This window comes from Homalodisca vitripennis, chromosome 6, assembly GCF_021130785.1.
Source record: "Homalodisca vitripennis isolate AUS2020 chromosome 6, UT_GWSS_2.1, whole genome shotgun sequence".
Classification (NCBI taxonomy): domain Eukaryota; kingdom Metazoa; phylum Arthropoda; class Insecta; order Hemiptera; family Cicadellidae; genus Homalodisca; species Homalodisca vitripennis.
In genome coordinates, this window is record NC_060212.1 from 97,003,345 (window position 1) to 97,023,855 (window position 20,511).

The 20,511-nt window shown below is 33.5% G+C and overlaps 1 protein-coding gene across 2 annotated transcripts in view; it reads left to right on the top strand.

The window, feature by feature from the left end:
* LOC124364592 (golgin subfamily A member 1) overlaps positions 1-20,511 on the top strand; it is an 80,224-nt gene that overhangs the window by 49,395 nt on the left and 10,318 nt on the right. For both annotated transcript variants that reach the window (XM_046820178.1, XM_046820179.1), the window contains exon 8: positions 9,552-9,743. In XM_046820178.1, the coding sequence (XP_046676134.1) occupies positions 9,552-9,743 (192 nt within the window). The remainder of the gene's footprint in view (positions 1-9,551; positions 9,744-20,511) is intronic.

Consider the following 20,511-nt stretch of genomic DNA (forward strand, 5'->3'; position numbering starts at 1 on the left):
AAAGAACAGTTTGCCAATTCTCTTTGCTAAGCAGGTATTTAAGATTTTGCAGGTTATTATTCTTTGAAGCAACGTCCGATTCGGAATGAGTGCTTGTATTCGGATTGCAGTTGACAGCGCAGCTTTGGGCGGTTTGTGGTCTGACAGCCCAGCGTCAATTACCTTAGTGGTAAGCTGCTTAGTATTCATGTTAGTGCAAATCCAGTCAATAGAAGTTTCTGAGAGGGAAGTGATTCTTGTTGGAGGAAGCGGGAGTCTGACTATGTTGTGCATAAGCAAGGGTCTCATTTAGCATAAGAGTTTTTCTATTTGGTTTTAGTAAGTCCACATTAATTTCCCCCATAATTATAAGTGGGGAGTTTTCAATTTTTGTCTTCTCAATGAGTTCTGAGAGGGCATTGAAGTGCTTCTTCCAGATTGCCGTCAGGTGATCTGTAAGTACCTAATATATACAAATTGTATTTTTTTTAGTTTAATATTTACGAGAACTGCTTCAAATATGAGCTCTTTGCAGTACTGGGAGATGTCTATGGTTTCTGTGTAGTTCTCAAGAATATTATTTACATAAATACATACACCACCTTTCCCGAGTTCTATTCTACTAAAGAGAGCTTTAAGGGAGAAACCCGGAAACATGACGGTGCTAATTATATTTGATTGGATTTTTAGACCATGTTCTGACAAAACTATTACATCTGGTTTAGTTTCCTCTACCAGATGTTGCAGTCTATTTATTTTATTTGAGACTTCCTGTGTGTTTTGGTGTAGAAGTATCAGTTGGGATTTGTTATATTTTTTGGACTGTAGTTTAGGTGTTTGATTTAGTTCTTGATTAGGGTTTATTGTGTCATTAGAAGATTGAGATTTTAAGTAGTTTCTTTGTGATTTTGAATCTCCTCTAAAAAACTGTTGTTATTTTGGATTATGATGTCTTCCTTTGGGGAATAAATTGGTCCTGGGGTTTTCTCCATTGTCTGAGGGTCTTGGTTTAGATTAATGAAATGTTCTATGTATTGACCATAAAAAATCTTCAATAGTTTGGTCTTCGGGACGATTTACTGCATTCATAGGAGGTTTTCTTTTTACAAAGTTGTTTGTTTTGGGTTTCTTTAAAGATGTTTCTTTTGCAGTCTTGGTAGCTGGATGTTTTGTTTTGCGGGATTGAGGCTTTCTTTGTTTCTTGGTGTTTACCGCTTAAAATAAACACCTAGACCACTTTGAGGATTTTTTCAGTACGATTTTGGCATTCGTCTCTGTATTTGGAAGCTTTAAGGGAAATGCTGAAAAAATGTTTTGCATTCCTTACTTTTTCTAAAGCTGTTTATTGTTTGGTTTGGTTTTGAGCATTTTAGCTATTTTGAGTGTATATTGTCAAGACTGCCCGAATAATGTGTTTTTGATTGTGTTTCTATGTTCTCAATCAGATATTCCATTTTATCTTGCCTTAAACTTTAGTTGTGTCAGTTTCAGTCAACAGATAAGAGTTGGGGGACAATATTGGCAGCGGGTTGGTATCGGGGATATTTGTCTCAGGCTGAGGGTCTGTTTGTATCCCACAGTCTGATAGCTCCTTGATATTTTCTTCGTTACAATCTTTCCCGTAATCCTTCTAGTGATGCTATGATATTAGATTGTTCATTTATTTTGAGTTGATATTCTTTAATCATGTCTGATTGATTTTTGTCATAGTTTTCAAATGTTAAAGTTAGCTCATCTCTAAGCATTTTTTCTTTAACCAATTGTTTTTTCTATTTGCCCAATCGTCTAATTTAGAGTTTCAATCCTATTAATTAAAGGATACATTTTTATTTTCCAACTCTTCAATTGTTATCTGATATTTAACTTCTTCAGTGTTATTTTGTTTATTAATCATCCTGTGCCAGATTAGAGTTTGTTAGTTTTAAACTGTTATAGTTCCTGCTTGAGATTATTATTTTCAATTAGCAACGCATTTCCAGCCTCTGCAGCCAATATGGTAATTGTCTCAAGGTCAGTGTTGTTAGTATTTAAGATCTTTGCTTGTATATTTTCTAGTGTGTTATTAAGGTACGATGTTACTGTTGTGATTTGCTGTTGTTGAGTTTCAAGCTAAAAACAGATTGGTCTGAAAAATTCAGTTTGTTTTTCGAGGGCTCTATAGCCCTTTTAGCAACTATTGTAGCTTCAAGAGCTGCTTCAGCAATCACTTAGGGCCTTGTTAAATGTTTTTATTTATGCCATCTTTTGTTAATGGGATTCCGTATTTATGGACATTTTCCTTATAAGGGAAGACTTTAAAATCTTTTACTTCGGCCACTGTATTGTCTCCAAAAAAAGAAAACGTTGTATATAGTAGTGTTACTTTTCATTGGTTCAAGTATTTCCATTATTTTTCCTGGCCAGTGTCGATAACCTCTTATTTTAGCGTTAAAATTAAACTGTGGTCAAGGCAATCAAATGCTTTGCTAAGATCCAAAAATGTGCTATTAACCGTGTTTCCAGCTTCAATGCAGTCAATATTTTTTTCTACAAGTTCTGTAAGAGCAGTCAATGTTGATTTTTCTGGTAAAAAGCCATGCTGTCCAGTAGGTAAAAGATTATTCAGTTGTAGGTGATGAAAAATTCGTATTAATACAACTTTCTCAATAACTTTTGAGGCTGTAGGCAATAAGGAAATTGGCCTTAAGTTTTTCATTTCATGTTTCTTTCCTTGTTTGTGTAGTGGATATGTTTTGGAAATTTTGAGCTCGTCTGGGAAAATTCCTTGAGATAGAGATTTATTTACAACGTCTGTTAGAGGATGAGTTAATTCAGAAGCACAGAATTTGAAAAGTTGTGAATTGATGTCATCAATTCCAGCTGCAGATGAGGTCTTCATTGAGTTGATTATCTTGAGAATTTCTTCCCCAGTAGTAGGCTGAAACGTTGAAAGAGGGTGGTCAGGTTGAGCTAGATGTAGAGCTTAAGAGGAAGACTGATGAAGACAATTCACTTTTAAGGTCTCTTCAGTTATACTTGTAAAATATTCATTAAAGAGCTCAGCCACTTTTCTAGGCTCTTCAGTTGTCCCTCCTTCAGTATTTATCTTCCACTTCATTTCACCAATATCTTTTCTTGACACTCTCTCACTGTTCACAACTTTCCATATAACTTTGGTTTTTTTCGTTGATTGTGCTACAAAGCACTCATTAGCTTGCCTTCTTAAGCTGCGAAGTTTCAAGTCATAGGTCTTCTTTCGTTGTATCATCTCAAGCCGATCAGCCTCATTCCCATTTAAAACATACAGTTCTTGAGCTTCAATAAACTGATCTCTTAATTCTTCAGCTTCAAGATTGCGCCTCTCTGGTTTAGGAGTTCTTAAAGGTCTGTTGCGTGATGATACAGGAGGACAGGCTATATTTAAAGCATCTGCTAATATGTCGCTAAAGTATTTATATGCAGTTTGGGCATGAACAGCTTGAAATACAATTTCCCAAGTTTGAGCATCCAGTATTTGTTTGAGGTTTGTCAGATTTCTTGTATTAAAATGTCTGCGAATTGAAGTTGACGGCTTTTTAATTTTGGAAGGAACTGAAATGGTAGTTAGCTGCCCAGTATGGTCAGATATGCAAGTATTCACCACATCAACTTTGACTCTGTCCATATTAGTATTGATGCAGACTACATCAATGGAAGAAATTGAAGTTGGGGTTACTCTTGTGGGTGGCAGTTCAAGCCTATGGATGTCGTATGATGTTAAAAATTCTTGCAACCTTATTGTATTGTTATTTGTTGGGTCCAAGCTGTTAGCATTTAGGTCACCAACAATAACTACAACACTATTGTCACCACAAAGAATTGTGTCAAGCTTGACAATACCTTCCTCATAAAATTCTGCCGCCTGTGTCTTCAACCAGTTTGTCACTTCTTGCTGCAGCTCTGTGCCGTCGTCAAAGCGCTGCGTTGCCAGCCACTTCTTCATTTTTGGAACAAGTGGTAGTCACTTGGTGCAAGATCCGGGCTGTATGGTGGATGAGGAAACAACTCCCACTGGAATGATTCGAGAACTTCACGTGTGCGATTTGTCGTATGAGGTCGAGCGTTATCGTGAATCAACAGAATTTTTGAGCTCAACTTTCCCCTACGCTTGTTTTGGATCGCTCTTCTGAGGTTGTTTAACGTTTGGCAATACCTTTCTGAGTTGATTGTAGTGCCTCGTTCCAGGAAATCAACAAGAATTACACCTTTCTTATCCCAAAAAACAGTCGCCATAACCTTTCTTGCCGACATCGTTTGCAAACATTTTCTTGGTTTGTGTGTCCCCCACTCCATTGACTGCAATTTGGTCTCACAGTTAACATGTTTCATCGCCAGTTACGATGCGATCGAGTAGTGATTCACCCTCTTTGTCGTAAGCATCCGAAATTGTTAACGCTGCAGCCATGCGCTGGTTTTTGTGGACGTCGGTCAGGATTTTCGATACCCATCTTGCACAAAACTTGTGGAACCCAAGGTTATCAGTGTCGATTTCGTATAACAAAGTTCGTGAAATTTGAGGAAAACTAAGCGAGAGTTCTGTTATGGTTAACCATCGTTTTTCTCGGACCTTTGCGTCAACTTTCTCAACAAGTTCGTCAGTCACTATGCTGGGTCTTCCACTTCGCTCTTCGTCATGAACATTTGTTCGGCCATTTTTAAACTTAATGACCCATTGTCGCACTCCACCTTCAGTGATAATGTTGTTCCCATAAACTTCACACAACTGCCGATAGATTTCTATAGGCTTACAGTTTTTGGCAGTCAAAAGCCTAATTACTGCGCGCACCTCACAGTTGGCGGGATTTTCAATTCAAGCGGCAGACATTACAAACAGGCACTGTGACTAGATGCGTTACAACACGAACTTCCTGCTAGCACGGCTGGATAGCCACTGAGCGGTGGGACGTCCTGACACCAAGATGGCCTGCTAGTCCCGCCCCCAGCGGCCACAGCGCAAAACGTAATCAACTTTACGAATAGCCCTCGTATATTACAACAATAATATTTAGTCCTTACATGAAACAGTATTACATCATATCAAGAATTAGCAATAACATATCATTTATCAATAACAAGTACAAGCTACAAAATTATGTAGCATAACTCATCTTATATATGAATCTACATATCAAACTTCATATATTCAAAGTCAGAAGCAATGTTCAAATTTTCTTCTTGTTTGAAAAAATACAATTTTATTCATCCACTAAACCTATTCTGTATCTTGAACACATATCCCTAATTGTTATAAAATGTACAACTATAAACATAATTTCAGTTGGAGCACTGAGATCATACACTAGGCTTAATCAGATTCACCACCGCTGTCATGGTCTGCTGGTTCACTTTCTAACAACTGTCTTATATCACTAGAGTGATCTAAATACTTCCAATCCATTTCAAATGCAAATGTTGATAAAATTTAACATATAAAGTAAGTAAAACTTTCTAAAATACAAACTTGACTCTCCTAACCTAGGCCTATATAGATTACTAAACTTGGGTTATTTTGAAACAAAACACTACTTCACTCCTGTGAAAGAGAAATAATGTTCAAAACATGTTTATACAACTTGACTAATAACAGAATAATATTACATTCTTGCAACAAGAAACATAACCAAACAAACTAACCAATACGTAAACAAAAGCAAAGAAATTACAAGAATGAAAATTAAATACAATATTCTTCTTCTCTTTGACTTGTATCAGAGATCGAAAAGTATCGAATTTAATACTGATCGATACTTTTATTTATCCTCTATCAAATGCTTCCATTACTATCATAGAAAAGCATTATATTTGCTTTATAAAGTAGATTTTTCGCGACAATGTTTGACCAATGCTGAAACAACGGTCACCACTTGTTGAGAGTGATAGACCGTCGCTGCAGCATTCGTCACCAGTACATGGGTTAAAGTCCGGATCGGCTGTCCGCAACATTAGTCGGGATCTCTGAGAGTGTACTGTATTGAAATTTTCAACAAATCTTCTACTCCAAGTAGAGTCTCCTGGAGTTTAAAAACTGTCAACATTTTGTTGTCTTGACAAAATTCTGGTTAAGATTACCTTGATCCGAGATCAATTTGGTCATCTTGGGTAGTTTTATGTAATCATTCTGTTGAATAATAAAAATCTTGTTTGTTCTGTTCATAGTATTTGATGAACTACTAATTGGAAAGACTAATTTTAAGTTGTCTTTTTTCAAATAAAGGTATAAAACTGTAAAGGTTTGTCTATTAAGATTGTTCTCACTACGTGGAGAAAATCACTGTTGAGTGTGCAGATGATCCTAAGGTAGATGATTGAAGTATCTCTGTATCTCTGATTTTACTACTACATTCAATGCTGTATTAGTATATTTGAATTCACGTTTTAGATTATAATGCCACGTACATAAACACAAACACGACACGAACACCACAACCCTGTCACTTCCTATCTCTGACAGTTGGCATGGAGATTTTAAAGACGTCCTCTTGATCGGCAATCTCACCTTAGATATGCCTCCAAGGAGTGTGTAAACCATGGTGCGTACCTCGAGTGCTGTCTAGGAGGAATAATTGACATTAAAAATAGACTTTTAAGATACGTAGATGTAAGACATTCTATTATTTATACATACGTAGGTTGTAACAATTTAAGAAAGCAGTATAGGGGAGGCTGTCGGTATAATGGAGGGCATGGAAAGGGAAGCCCTTCATAGCATAAAGGACCTGCCATATATCAAAATTTCTCAAACTGTGGATCGCGGGGACCCCTGAGAGTACATGAACCCATGCCGGGGAGTCCACGGAGCTAGCGTACAAAATGTGGAAAAATATATAGACTGCTGTTAAAAAAAGTTTTTTTTTTTAATTGAAAGCAATTTCTACTCAGAAGAATAACATTTCACCAAAGCAAGTATGCATTGTTAATTAGACAACTACACTAAACGTTAAAAAACCATAATTGTATTGGTCAGTCACAATTTAGTGCTGGCAGGTTGACAGGAGTAGGCTGCAGTTGTGTCCTTGAGGTTACACTGTAAGTACGTCTACAGAAACAGATTGAGGGGAAGGGGAAGGAATGAGTCGGAATACGCAGATTTAGCGAACAAAACCCTCAAACAACTTATCCCTTTTTGTATTACTTATTTGTGTTTTCTTGTTACACATTTTTTACAGTTTGTAGTATAAAAAGTGTCAAGAGAAATCAACTGAAGAACGTTGAACCAGCCTTGAGGTTGATAATTTCAACAATTCTTTCCAAAATTTCGGACATTATGAAATTAAAGAAACAAATTCATTCCTCACATTAATAGTGGTGTATTATAATGTTATATGGTCATCAAGCGAGATAGAGGAAAAACCTATCATTACTCCTCAATATTGTTGAAAATAATTGCAGATGTTTTATATTTATCTTACAATGTTAATAAATATATTTGAGTACTTGTAATGATCTTATTTATTTAGAGTCGTAATACAACAAAAGATAAAAATTAATTCAGATTGTTATTACTGCAATTAAAATGGGTAAAATAAACATTTATATACTTTTAATTAGTACTAATTTTATTATTTTGAGGGTATGCAAATGTGTAATTGATAAATTATCTACTTTGATATATTTTTGTGATAAATATATTTCGTATATTTAAAAAAAAATACCTGGTAATTAATCAAATTAAATAAACTATATTTGTGAATAATTTTATGCACAGAACTTTTAATAATTAGCATAATGGGGTTTTAGGTAGGTTAGGGGTCTTCAAAGACTGTAGGGTTTTAGTTTGGGGTCCGTGATACACTTGACTTTGAGAATCTCTGCTATTTACGGCCAAATTGAATTTTCAAAATTCCAAATTGTCTTTTGACAGTGTACCACCTGCTCAGCCAGTGTGGGAGATTAAACTCAACTAGTAGTAAATAGAACCTTCCAAAGTGGTATTTATCCAAGAGAATTAAAAAAAGAGCCTAATACGCCTATTGTTAAAAGTTAGTGCATCCACCTGTGTTGAGAAGTAAGGCCAATTTCAATACTACCAGCGATGTCAAAAATTGTAGAGAAGATTGGTATGAAACAAATAATTACCTGTATTAATACTGAAGAAATTCTGCCAAAAAAACCACAGTACATGCACGGCCCTCACCCATTTGTTCAGTGACTTATTAAAGGAAAGGATAAAGGAAGATACAGCACCCTTGTTTTTCTTGATTATTCTCAAGGATTTGACTTGATTAATCATGAAATGGTGTTGGCAAAGATGGCTCATTACGGTTTTGGTGAGGGGCAGATAATCTGGCTAGATTCCATTTTAAAAGAAAGACAGTAGATCACCAAACTTGGCAGTGAGACCTATAAGCCTCTCCTTAAAACGCAAGGTGTACCTCAACGTAGTTGTCTTAGTCCAATACTGTTCAACTTGTATACTTCTGATTTCCCCAGTTCTGTTACATATTGTACTCCTCATCTGTATGGCCATCTGTATGCATTTGGTGTATGAGCTTGAAAAAATGGCAACTGCCATTAATCAAATAAACAGACCTTCAAAGTGTCTCAACCTGTTCAGTGAACAACGGTTTTAACTGCAACGCAGACAATTGTTAGTCCTTCATACTACCCTGTAACAACATGGTGCAGGCCCTTGTTGGGGGTGATATAGTGGTTGTGCTGGACGGCGGGGTTTGACCATTAAGACTCACAGTGAGTGTTTTATTTGATGGTGATCTCACTTTCATTGACCACGTCTCTCATGCCTCACAGTGTGCTCTTGGTAGACTGAGAGACCTGCACAGATTCAGAACACTGCTACCTGAACCTGCTAAGCTGCAGCCCATGCAGTCATTGGTTTTGTCAGTGTTCAGTTATCCTGTTATCCTGCCTGTTATCCTGCCTATGGTAACAGCATATCAGGAGGCAACATGTATAGAATCCTGAAATAAAGAAATCTGTACCAGGGTTTATTTTTAACCTCCCGATCCATGATAATGTTTCTCCTTTTTGTGACGCTGCGCAAATGCTCCCTATGGAAGTAGTTTGTAAATTGCTGACATGCTGCATGATTCACTAGGCACTCATGATTGGAAAGCCACAGTGCTTAGTCGAGAGGGTCTTGTACCGTATGGAGTTTTCTGAACAAAGCACCCACCAGGATGGAAAGCTTCACTTCCCTAAGGTGCAGCTGGAAGTTTGGAGAAGGGCTTCTCGTATTTCGGCCCTAATTTGTTTTAATGGTCTTCCTGAACACACCAGGAATGTTGTATCTTGTGCTAGTTTCAAAACTAAACTTAGGGAATTATTAGGCACTAAACGATCTAGATAGGACTAGACCAATCCATGTATTGTTGTAGTGTGTAGTGTGTTTTTTATTGTTATTTTAGAACTAGATCTGGATTTGGCAAGAGTAGATTTGTAAAACAATGATGCATCGTTGAAATACGCTCCCTGAATAAAAGAATTTATATTTATTTATAAAAATTGGCAAAAAGTAGTTTTTATTTCATGCTGTCTAAACTTACAATAATATTTTCTTTCTGGTCATTAATTTATTTTATGTTTTATCCTCGCAGGTGGAACGACTGAGTAGGCAAGCTGGTGAGGAAGGTGGTGAGAGGAGGAGGGCAGAAGTCAAGATCAAGGAACTGGAGAGCTTGCTGGAAGCCGAAATTAAGGAAAAAGACAAACTGATGGGCAGAGTAGACAGAATATCTGCAGAACGTGACAACCTTGCCCAAGAACTTAAAAAAATTGCACAAGATGTTGTGAGTCCAATGCATTAAAGCTAGCCCCACCTCAATATAGTTATCACCGTAGATATTTTGTTTACTTTATTCCCCACCCTGAAATCCACTTAATTTTGTATTGTATCTTCTTGAATTAATTATGTTAACTTTTTTTATAAGTGCATGTTCAGTAGACAAGATATGGATCAGTTGCCATATGTATAACAATATACTTTGATCGGCACCGGGATGGAAGGTGTTGTCATCTTGTGTACTGAAATTTCAAATTGATTTCTTGAGCAAAAACTGTTGGTAACATAAAAAATGTATCCACACAAAAACATTTATTGTCATGTGTAGATGAAATAGACCAGTAGCCTCTATATCAAGATTTGATTAAATAATTTATTTTGAAATAATCTGATGTTGCTCTTTAATATATTTTCAGATTAATTTTTGTTCAAATATTTGTTATGCTTGTGTCTGCTTTTCAACTTGGTTTGGATAGGGAAAGTTGACCTTTAGTATTATATATATATATATATATATAATTTCAATAAACATTGAATGGCAAAAAGTACTTGCTCCGCTTGGACTCGAACCCGGATCTCTCACTTGCCGGGTGAATGTGCTACAACTACACCGCAGAACCCTTATTTTTTACGATTCAATTCAATTATTTTGTATTTGCCCATATCTGTCACATATGCGTTTAAATAACCAAACTGACATTTGATCGGAAGACCAAATACCTGTCAAACAACTTTTATTTGCATTAATAAAATTTATATATTTATACTATATATATATATAAATATATATATATATATATATATATTGTATTGATTGTATATATTTATACTATCACGTTACGTTCTTTTTAACGTGATTTTACATTCAATTGCTGTTGGCTCCAAAAGTGCGCTAGAAACCCCATATTACTATCTACTTATATATATATATATATATGCTTTGTAAACGAATTCTGTATTTGGATAGTTGTACATAATTAAATTTATAATATTATTAACTGATTTTTCTAACAAAAGAATTAATTTACTTCCTTTAAAAATAAAATACATTAAGTGTTATTTTAAACTATGAGATTTTTATTTGTCTCTCTTTAAAACATTAGAATAAGAAGGATACTTTATTTGAATAATTATTTCAATATATAGCTTTTCCTAAATAATATTTTTAAAATCTCTTAAGCAGATTTTATGAATTAAAAACGTAAAATAAACAATAAATGAAAATTTCTAGCAGTTATTTTAAAACTAAAAATAATTTACATTGTTGTTTATCTGCATAATTCCATTAGGTTTTAATATAACGACATACTACAAATTAAATGCAATTAACAACAATTTACATTAATTTTATCTCCATAATCGTTTTGTAATTACATGCTTTAACACACAAAAGTAATGATCTTAATTGATTAAAAATATTATAATAAAACTGATAACACGCTAATAAACCAGTTATGGTAAAGAAACAGTATATGAAATAAATTCTAAAATACTGAGACTCTCTTAGGTAATGAAGTAATTCAAGGTTTCCAAGTAATGAGGCAATAATCTGAGGAAAGACCTTCAGTGAGTGGGTATGTGTAGAAATGTAGCCTGTGCATTAAGCAAGACTGTCCTGTGATAGCTAGGGATTGTCTTCTATCTTTCGCATTTTGGATAAGGATGATAGGTTCTCTTAGGAAGACACAATAGGTGGGTTTTGGTGTTTTAGGAAGACACAATAGGTGGTTTTTGGTGTTTTGTAGGAATACAGAAGTTTTAAGTGCTTTCATAATTCATAGTTGGCAGAAGACCTTTGACGGTGCATAATAATAGGCGAAGGTAATAATAACAGTATAACCTTCCACATAACAAAGACACGTAATTGGTGTGAAAGAAAGGTCTGATTGTCTATCATTTGTATCCTGTCAAATATTATGATTTGTTTTATCACATTTTTTGTTTGTCCATATTTACTTTGTGTCTTGGTCCATATTGTGTCATGCTATGTTACATGTTGTAGTCATCTGTGTTGCATCCTTTGATCCTGCTGTTTCCCATCCCGTATTTTATCCATTTTGTTTTCACACTTAACTTTTGCTTCTACATCAGAATACAGATCCTGATTGTTGGACAAATTGAGCATCAATAAACTAACAGTTCAAATCAAAATTTCAGTATTTTTATGTATATACCTCAACTGAACTTTTTCCTAAATTTCAACACCACTATAATATGTTTTCAATACCTCTCATCCTATTGCAGACTTAATAGATGTCATAAATAAAGTAAGACCAAGCCCCAGCATTGTCAGTATGATAGACAAAGTCTAGAATAAGTCTCTCTCTATATTTCCTGTTTTCGAGCAAAATTTATATTGTGCAATCAATATTGATTTATGGGACAAATTCTAAAAGTCTGATTTAATCTTCCCACACATAAGGCTGGATTACGAAAGGATATAGTATGCTGTGGCTCCTCCGATAACGTTAGTTATACTATGTGCCAGAACAATAGTCAAAGATGTCATTATTTCCTCTGCCCTGCCCGGTGCCGATCTGAAGTATAATTTTCAATCTATCTAGTAAAATGTGTGTTAACATTATGTGAAATATTTTGCATGATTTTGCTGTAGTATGAGTATGTCCATCTTTTCGCAAGAATGTGATGTTAACTCACTGTCTAACATTTTAACACTAATTTCTGTATGTTATCTAAAGTTATTGTGTAATACATTAACATTTAACTTGTCTATGCTTGTGTATGAATCAATGCTTCAAAGTGTAATGAGGCGTGGGGCAGTTATTTTAATCAACTATTTACTAAGGCAGGAGTGCTAAGATACTAGTTATTTATTTATATATATATTTTTTTTAATTAACTCTTAGCGGTTGCATTATCGATTAATTTTGAATGTATTATACACTAAGCTTGGGAAGGTACACCCTGTAGACTTTGCAGTATTTTTTATCAGCTGTGGAAGATCAGTGCTGCCTCACTTTCAATAAAGAGTTAACTCCCCTCCCAGTTATTTTTATCATGCTATTTCTTCCTTTAGTGATGGAATTTGTATGTTCCTAATAATCTTGCATTATTAATTAGGGGGCAAATAGATGTTTCAAATTAAATATAACTAATAATAGTTACACATTTTCAATATAACTTTGAAAATGTTGGACTTAGTCTTTGAAATCAATAACTAAGGAACACCACAAAAAGTTATATTGAAGGAAAATCTGTGATTATTATTATTGGTTTAAAATGTTAAAAAGCTTTCTCATGTCCCATTTTTAATCCCCCCTTCCCTAGTTTTTGTAACATTTGATTTGTTTCTGAGGTACTCAGTGTTAGAATACTTAATTATAGTTATGACAATAACCTTCCCCCCCCCCCAGCTATTGATCACTAATACTGTATAATGTGGTCAATATGGTATGTCGTTTAGTTCTTCCAATTTGAGTAATAGACTATGTGAGTCAACACTAATATTTTTGAAATTTGAAATTGTCTTTTTTATATTAGTACTTTAACAGATATTTTCATGATTTATGTACTAAAACTGTACTAATCCTCTATTGTAAGATACCTTTATTGATTCTATCAATCAAAAACCGTTACCTCATTCAATCTCTCATTGATAAAAACAACAATATTCATGAACATAAATAGAGGTGTTATTGACGACTGTAGGTGGTTCAGAGCGCAGTACCATAGTAAAACTGACAAGCCGATGATAGAGAATCATGCAGCCTTGTTACCGCTAAGAGTTAATCACAATAAAATGTTTGTTTTAGTTATTTATAAATAATATTAATTGAAGGAATTATTTCAATTACTGTTGTCATTATGAAATAAGATAGAGAGAAGTATGGAGTGTTGCTATACTTCGGACTGTTGTAGTAGATGAAGATTGAGAAATCACTCACTCCAAGTTACAAATTGGGGAAATGTGTGAATAACTTTTATAGGGCTTATGATTTATTCTGTCAATGTTCACTAGTTTGCTGATTAAATATACTATTACAAGGTATTCCCTTCTTTAGTTGGTTTTATATCTTATGTAATCTTTAAACTGTTCTCTACCGCCAATTGCCAGATCCTACTGTTAAAGTCGAAGAAACAGAAGAAATCAGCAACTTAGGGAACTGGGGATGTTTTGGATCTCAGATAAAATGTACTATGAAGTCATTACCGTGTTGACTGTACAGAAAAATACTTTTAATTTGTCACAACGTTATTCACCACAACCACGGTAGCCCCCCAGAACCACAGTAGCACACACAACCACGGAATCTCCCACAACCATGATAGCCCAAACAACCATGTTAACCCTAACAACCACCACGGTAGCTCCCAAAAATGATAGCCCCAATAACCATGGTAGCCCCATCAACCACGGTTACTCCCACAACCAAGGTAGCCCCCACAACCGCGGTAGCCCCAAGTTCTAATAGGTAGTCTCTTTGTGTTTTTCCCCTTTGTTACAATGAAGCCTCTTTACCTAAAATGATTTAAGGAATTCAATACAGTACTTTTTAACTTTAAACAATAAATTAAAATGTAATTTTATCTATATATATACAGGATGTTTGCAAAAGGGTGCCACAAACTTCTGTGGCTGATATTATTCATGATTCCAAACAAAAAATATTCTATAAACATAGGTCGGTAAATTTGGTGTTTAGTCATTGCCACCATTTTGTATTTTGTATAAAAAGTTTAAATCCCTATAACAGTAAACCTTCATATACCAAACTTTGCACATCGGTTATGACTGATAAGAGGAACACTTGTACAAATTATTGTGTGACTTGCTGTAATATTAACAAAATGGCTCCTGTTAAAATTTCGAAAGTATAATAACAAAAATACTAGTATAATTATAAAAAAAGCATAAGCAAGCACAACCATTTTTTTAAGGTACGTTTGCACAAGCCGGTTGTAACAAACATGTTACAGTTGAGAGTTGTCAGCTGTTTGTTGGTCCTGTCTTTCTGATGCCTTTCAACAAAATGTTTGTTGCTCCCGCCTTTTGTAAACATACATATATAAACTAGTAGCTGACCTGGCCACGTTTCGCTGTGGCATTGTTATTATATGATTAATATTATAGACAAATTATGCATTATTATGTATTGTATTTAATTCAAGTACAATAAATAATAAACCCAATTAAATTTTATCAATTAGGTATGGAAAGGTTGATTCCTACTCCAAATAATTATGTTTGGCCGTGAGAGAAACATGGATTTTCTAAATCTAAGCTGCAAACGGACATTGTTGGCCTTGAGATTTGTTAATGATCATCGTGAATGCTAATCGAACAGAGAATTGAAGCCTTTTAAATGATATTGTGGTATGTGACGGTTTCATTGGGATACGTCGTAGCAGAATAATTTCTCCTTTAAAATGGATGCTTCAATAATATTTCTGGTGATCCTTCTGATGACCAAACAAGTGCTGTTGGGTAGTCATTTACGCGTGGCTTCACTCGCAATTTCGTAGGCTTTGCATATGTATGAGCTTTTCAGGTTCGAATGAATTATATTTCCGTCGCCAATGTTGAGTTTGCCTTGTTGCCGCGATCAAGGAAATCTGTCATAAAAGTGTGTATAGCCCTTGTAATTTACTCTGGTCTTTGAATTTTTTGTTTCATTGTCAATTTTGGCTGGTTTTCCAATAAACAAAATATAGTTAGATAGTAACTTTATCTTTTATATCAACATTACAGTACTAACCAATCACTGCATACTTAACATTTACTAAAATAAAATGTACAGTTAAAAGTATATTTTTATTAAAATTTGTAATTTTCTTATCTGGATGTTTCTTACTCTATGTTAAACAGCAGTTGCAGGGAAGGTTTATATAAGAAGTGATGTTACTATCAAGCTTACTCTTTCCTTTAAGACTATAAATGTAAACAAATTAAAAACTGTGGTTAAATTAATCAAACATATGGTTCTACTGTCTTAAAATTATGTTATTACATTTAACAAGGTATATAAGTGAATTCAACTCTTTATCTATAAACCTTACATTCACAATAAAATAAATTGACGTTTATAAATCGAAATAAAAACTATCCTATCTTATAAGTTGGACCAAACAGTACATACCGTTAAAATGTCATTTAAATCGGTTCTGTAGTTTCGGAGATTAGCGTAAACCAACATCATGGTACAAGATTTTTATATATAAAGAAGATATTTGTATAATATCCTGAGATCTGAGAACATTTTACGTAAAAGATACACCCAACAAAGCCTACTCTGTTTAAAAGTAGAGATGAAGTAGTAAGAAGTAATAGTAAATTTCAAATAAACTCAAAAGGAATAAAACACTAACACAAATTACCAATATAGAAGACTGCTGAGCATTCACGATTCATGTCCGTGTCATCATCTGACTACATAGTGTTTCACGCAGCTTCACCACCGGAAATAAATGTATATTCTTTGACTGTTTAGTACATCAAGGTTGAAACAGCTTTGACAAAGTTAAATAATGAGATTGAGAAGTTAGAGTAATAACTACATTCTAAAAGAAAGTCGTATCGTCAAATAACTGACAACGCACTAATGGAAAGGGTCAACGTTTCACCGTGAAGTCGCCTATTTCAATTAAACCCCAACGTTTTTTACGTACATCTGACACCTAATACATGAGACTATCTAAAAATAAAACACAATTCATTTTTTATATATCAATGTAGGGAATATTAACAGAATTTATCGGTATTTATTTTTGTTTATGCTATACGCTACCTGTTTTTGCAGCCTAAGCATTTTATTTCACATAGGACAAGGAATTTTTCCTGTATCTTTATTTTTCTGTCACAGCATCGGTGGTAAATGGTCAATTACTGTCAACAAGGAACACTGAAAGCGAATATGTACCTGAGCCTGTGGATAATTCACTTTTGTAACTCGAACTAGAGAATACCTGTTGTAAACAAATGGCAACCTTAACCCTATGCACTCAAAGGCAGAATTTATAATTTGTCCTTGTAGCTTGTATGTCCAGCTCTACTGGCCGCCGCCATTTTGTCAGTATGTTATCTCAGCTCGTATGTCCAGCTGTACAGGCCAAAATATAATACATCCATACCTCGTAAGGCCAGCACCACTGGCCACTAAACATAGCAGCTTTTTTCTAATATTCTCTTTGTTTTGTAATGAATGGTGAGAGCTGAAATCCATCGAGCAGCTTTATTTTAAAGTAATTTTTAAGTAAAGCAGTAAATTTTAAATTAGCCTATAATTCTTCTCTAAATATTGACTGTGCAAATAAGATGAATGACGTGTAGTGGGCCTATTCACTGAAGTGATAGAAACCTAGAAAATGTTACTAGGAGACGTATGTTAATTATTCTTGAATACACATAGGTATGTATTTTTAAAAGTTTTATTCTATAAAAAATATAAAGACTGAGAAAAATGTAAAATAGTTCATGTCTGAATATAACATAACTGTAAAGGCCTACTTTATAACATTTTATTTACATATATCTTTGTTAACAATATACATATAAGAGTTATATTTCCCAAATGTATGTTTATCTTTGTATTAAAAAAATTCATTAAAAATACATTTTAAATTATTTTTCATTTCTTCTATAAACATTTAAAATTACTATCCAAATAACGCAGAAGTAATTGAAAAATAATTCCAATCTTAGGAGGTAAACAACAAATATGGCCACTGAGCTGTCAATGAAAGTAGCGCGGCCATCAGTACTGGTCATACGAGTTGCGCGGACAAATTACGGCAAAACTAACGCAAGCTGTCTGTAACCTTGGTGTGGCCAGTGCTGCTGGCCTTTCAAGTGCAAAGGGTTAATATTATTATAATTACATTATAAGGTGTATTTTAAGTTTAATTATCTAATTTTCCTAGTTTTATATTTTCAGAATTGGGTGACTATTTTTCATATTGATTATTTCTCTTGTGTTGCAGTTTTGCTTGGTTGCTTTGATAATTGTTTTACTTTATTCCGTCGAAGTTTTCCCTTTCTACATTAAGTTAATTTTCATGTACAAATTACATTATGTTTGTATTGTTTCTGTTTTGAATAGATGTATTGACATTAAAATTTACATTGAAAACCATGTAAATATTTTGTATTTAAAAGATTGAAAATAAAGTCTATGTCTGATTTGGTTTCATTTAAATTTGTTTTAAATGCCACCATGATCTTTTGATAGTGTTTTCCAGTGTGTTTGTTCAGAACTTGAGTTGATGACATTGCATTTTTTTCTTTAATATATGTTTACTAAGGTCTATATTATCTTAATATGTTTAATTGAAGCTCTGGGTTTTCAGAAACAACGAAAAAATTATTCTGAATATTGGTTTATGGTAGTAAGCAATTTACAATATCGGTATTGTGATATCGATTCAATAAGAAATAATGTAGGTGTTGTTTATTGTGTTTGCAAGGCAACATGTTTGGAGTTGTAGATAAGTCAACTTCAACAGCTACCGCTAATTGTTTACAATTACTGTACATTTTTAGTGTCACATTAACAATAAACTGAAATGTGTGTCCTACGATCAGATAGCAGTGTTGAGTCTGTATAGGCATCGGTAAGGTAGCACACAATCTGCTTTTGGTGTTTTCCTAGCTTTACGTTTATTGGAAGTAAATAGAAAACAGCTTCGTAACACTAAACTAATTGCGTTTGCTGAATGCAGTTTATGGGTGTGCTTGTGGAAACTATTAAAGATGTAGTAGAGGACTACTGATCTTACTGGGCAGGATTATCAAGTAGCCTAAACAAATTTTGGTTATAAAAAATGTTGGCTATCCGAAAGAAGTCTGCTCTCACTTTTAGATAACCAAATTCTTTGTTTAGTTTTAAATTGTGATCATTTCCTGTAATATAGAAGGAACAACTGCATTTTTCCAACACAATCAGATTTCTCCTGAAACTTATGGAGAAAACATCAGTGGTTTGCATTCCATGACCTCTTTATATAGTTCTCCTAGACTACCACAAAAAAAGGATTGATTCCTGGTAGAGCTTAATTGTCAACTTATGCATCCTTAGGTGTAGATATCTCAGAAATGGTCTCAATTATTTAAGTGAAATTTTCTTAAAATGTTTGTTAAAGTCTGTATAGTTATTAAGATATATTTCCAGAATTTTGTGATAAAAAAAATTTGTATTCAAAATTTGTTACAGTAAAACTAATTATCTAATAATAAAAAACATTTAATTTGGTTCGGAAGACCTATTTTTATCTGAAATTTTGACATAAATTTAAAACCAGTGACAGACTTTGGTGTGAGCGGAGGTATGTTAAGAAGTGACGTACTCAATGTACACGCCCTATTCTTGTCCCATTAGATCATTATGCATTTTTTTCTTTATATTTTCTGGAAATTTCACTCAAGTTGACAATGTCTTTGAGCTACTTATATAGTAGTGCTCACAAAATCAACTAGTTTGTTTAGAAATGTACATAAAACATTTAAATCTATTTTGTGTATTAAACGAATAAAATAAAGAGATTTTTTATAAAAAAAAAAACATTTATTTAGGAACAATTTCAAAACGGTAGTCAACAACTCATTCCACCTTATTCACATTATTCTCTACTCACTGTAATAATAAGGTTTTCTATGGGTTGGTAGTTGTTCATTTTTACTAAGCTTTACTTGATTTTATACACATAATCTGTTACTTGACATTGACTATTTCAAATTTAACTCTACCTTAAAAGATATCCAACTAATCCGGAAAATTCATACTGTCCTGTACTACTATTTTTAGTTGTATTTTAAAATATATTATAATAAAGAATATACATCACAGGTTCAGTTTTTTTATGTAAAGGTGTATCTAGACTACTGATATTTTAAAGGTTTGTTATTATTTTATTTGTCTCCAGCCCATTTTTCAATATCAGATGAAAATGTAATGTCACTGTTTGCTTAAAAAAATGTGAATTCAAATATTTCTCAGTACAAATATTTTGTTTTTGGCTTTGAAGACTGAATATTGAAAACCACTCAATAATTTGAATGCAATAATGTCACCAATGTGGCCTTATGACACACAAGTAGTGTTTATATCATGTACTAATTTGAAATATTTTATTACAGTTAACACTTAGGCCTACAATATAACAAAAATTTATTCTCAAAAATTGTATTAATTGAATTGCAAATTGTTTTTGAGTATCTTAAAATAATTTTTATCTCAAGTAGTGAAATAGGAAAAGGAAATTGTTCATGTTTAGTCAGAGTGAATGATTGAAAATGATTAGTAAAGAATTACATGTAAGTAAAGTGGGCTTGTGTGTGTTTAATTAATATAATAAATATTTGTTAAGAGATTTTCTGCTTTTCAAAAGGTTTTCAGATGCTGCTGAAATTTAATTTAGCAGTTTTTATATATCGTCTGGAGCTGTTCTTGTGAATGAGGTTAACATTTAATTGTAAAGGGGTAGCTATCATTTGAAATACATTTATTAAAATTGCAGAACAAATCAAGGAAACAAGTGAGGGTATGTCTATTTCTATGTCATCTTAATCCAAAACTGCTTCAGGTCTGAATTACTCTTTTCTTATCTGATCCAGCCATCTCGTTAGAAGGACCTGAAAACTTCAATATTATTTCAAACTGTAGCAAATGATGTAGTATGTATTACAATATAATGACATGTGAGACCTGTTATAAAATAAACATACGCATGTAGCTTATATATAAATATAAATAAAATTGTACTTGTATAAATAGCTTATTTTAATGAACATGAAAATAGATTCACAAAAATTACTTCGCCAG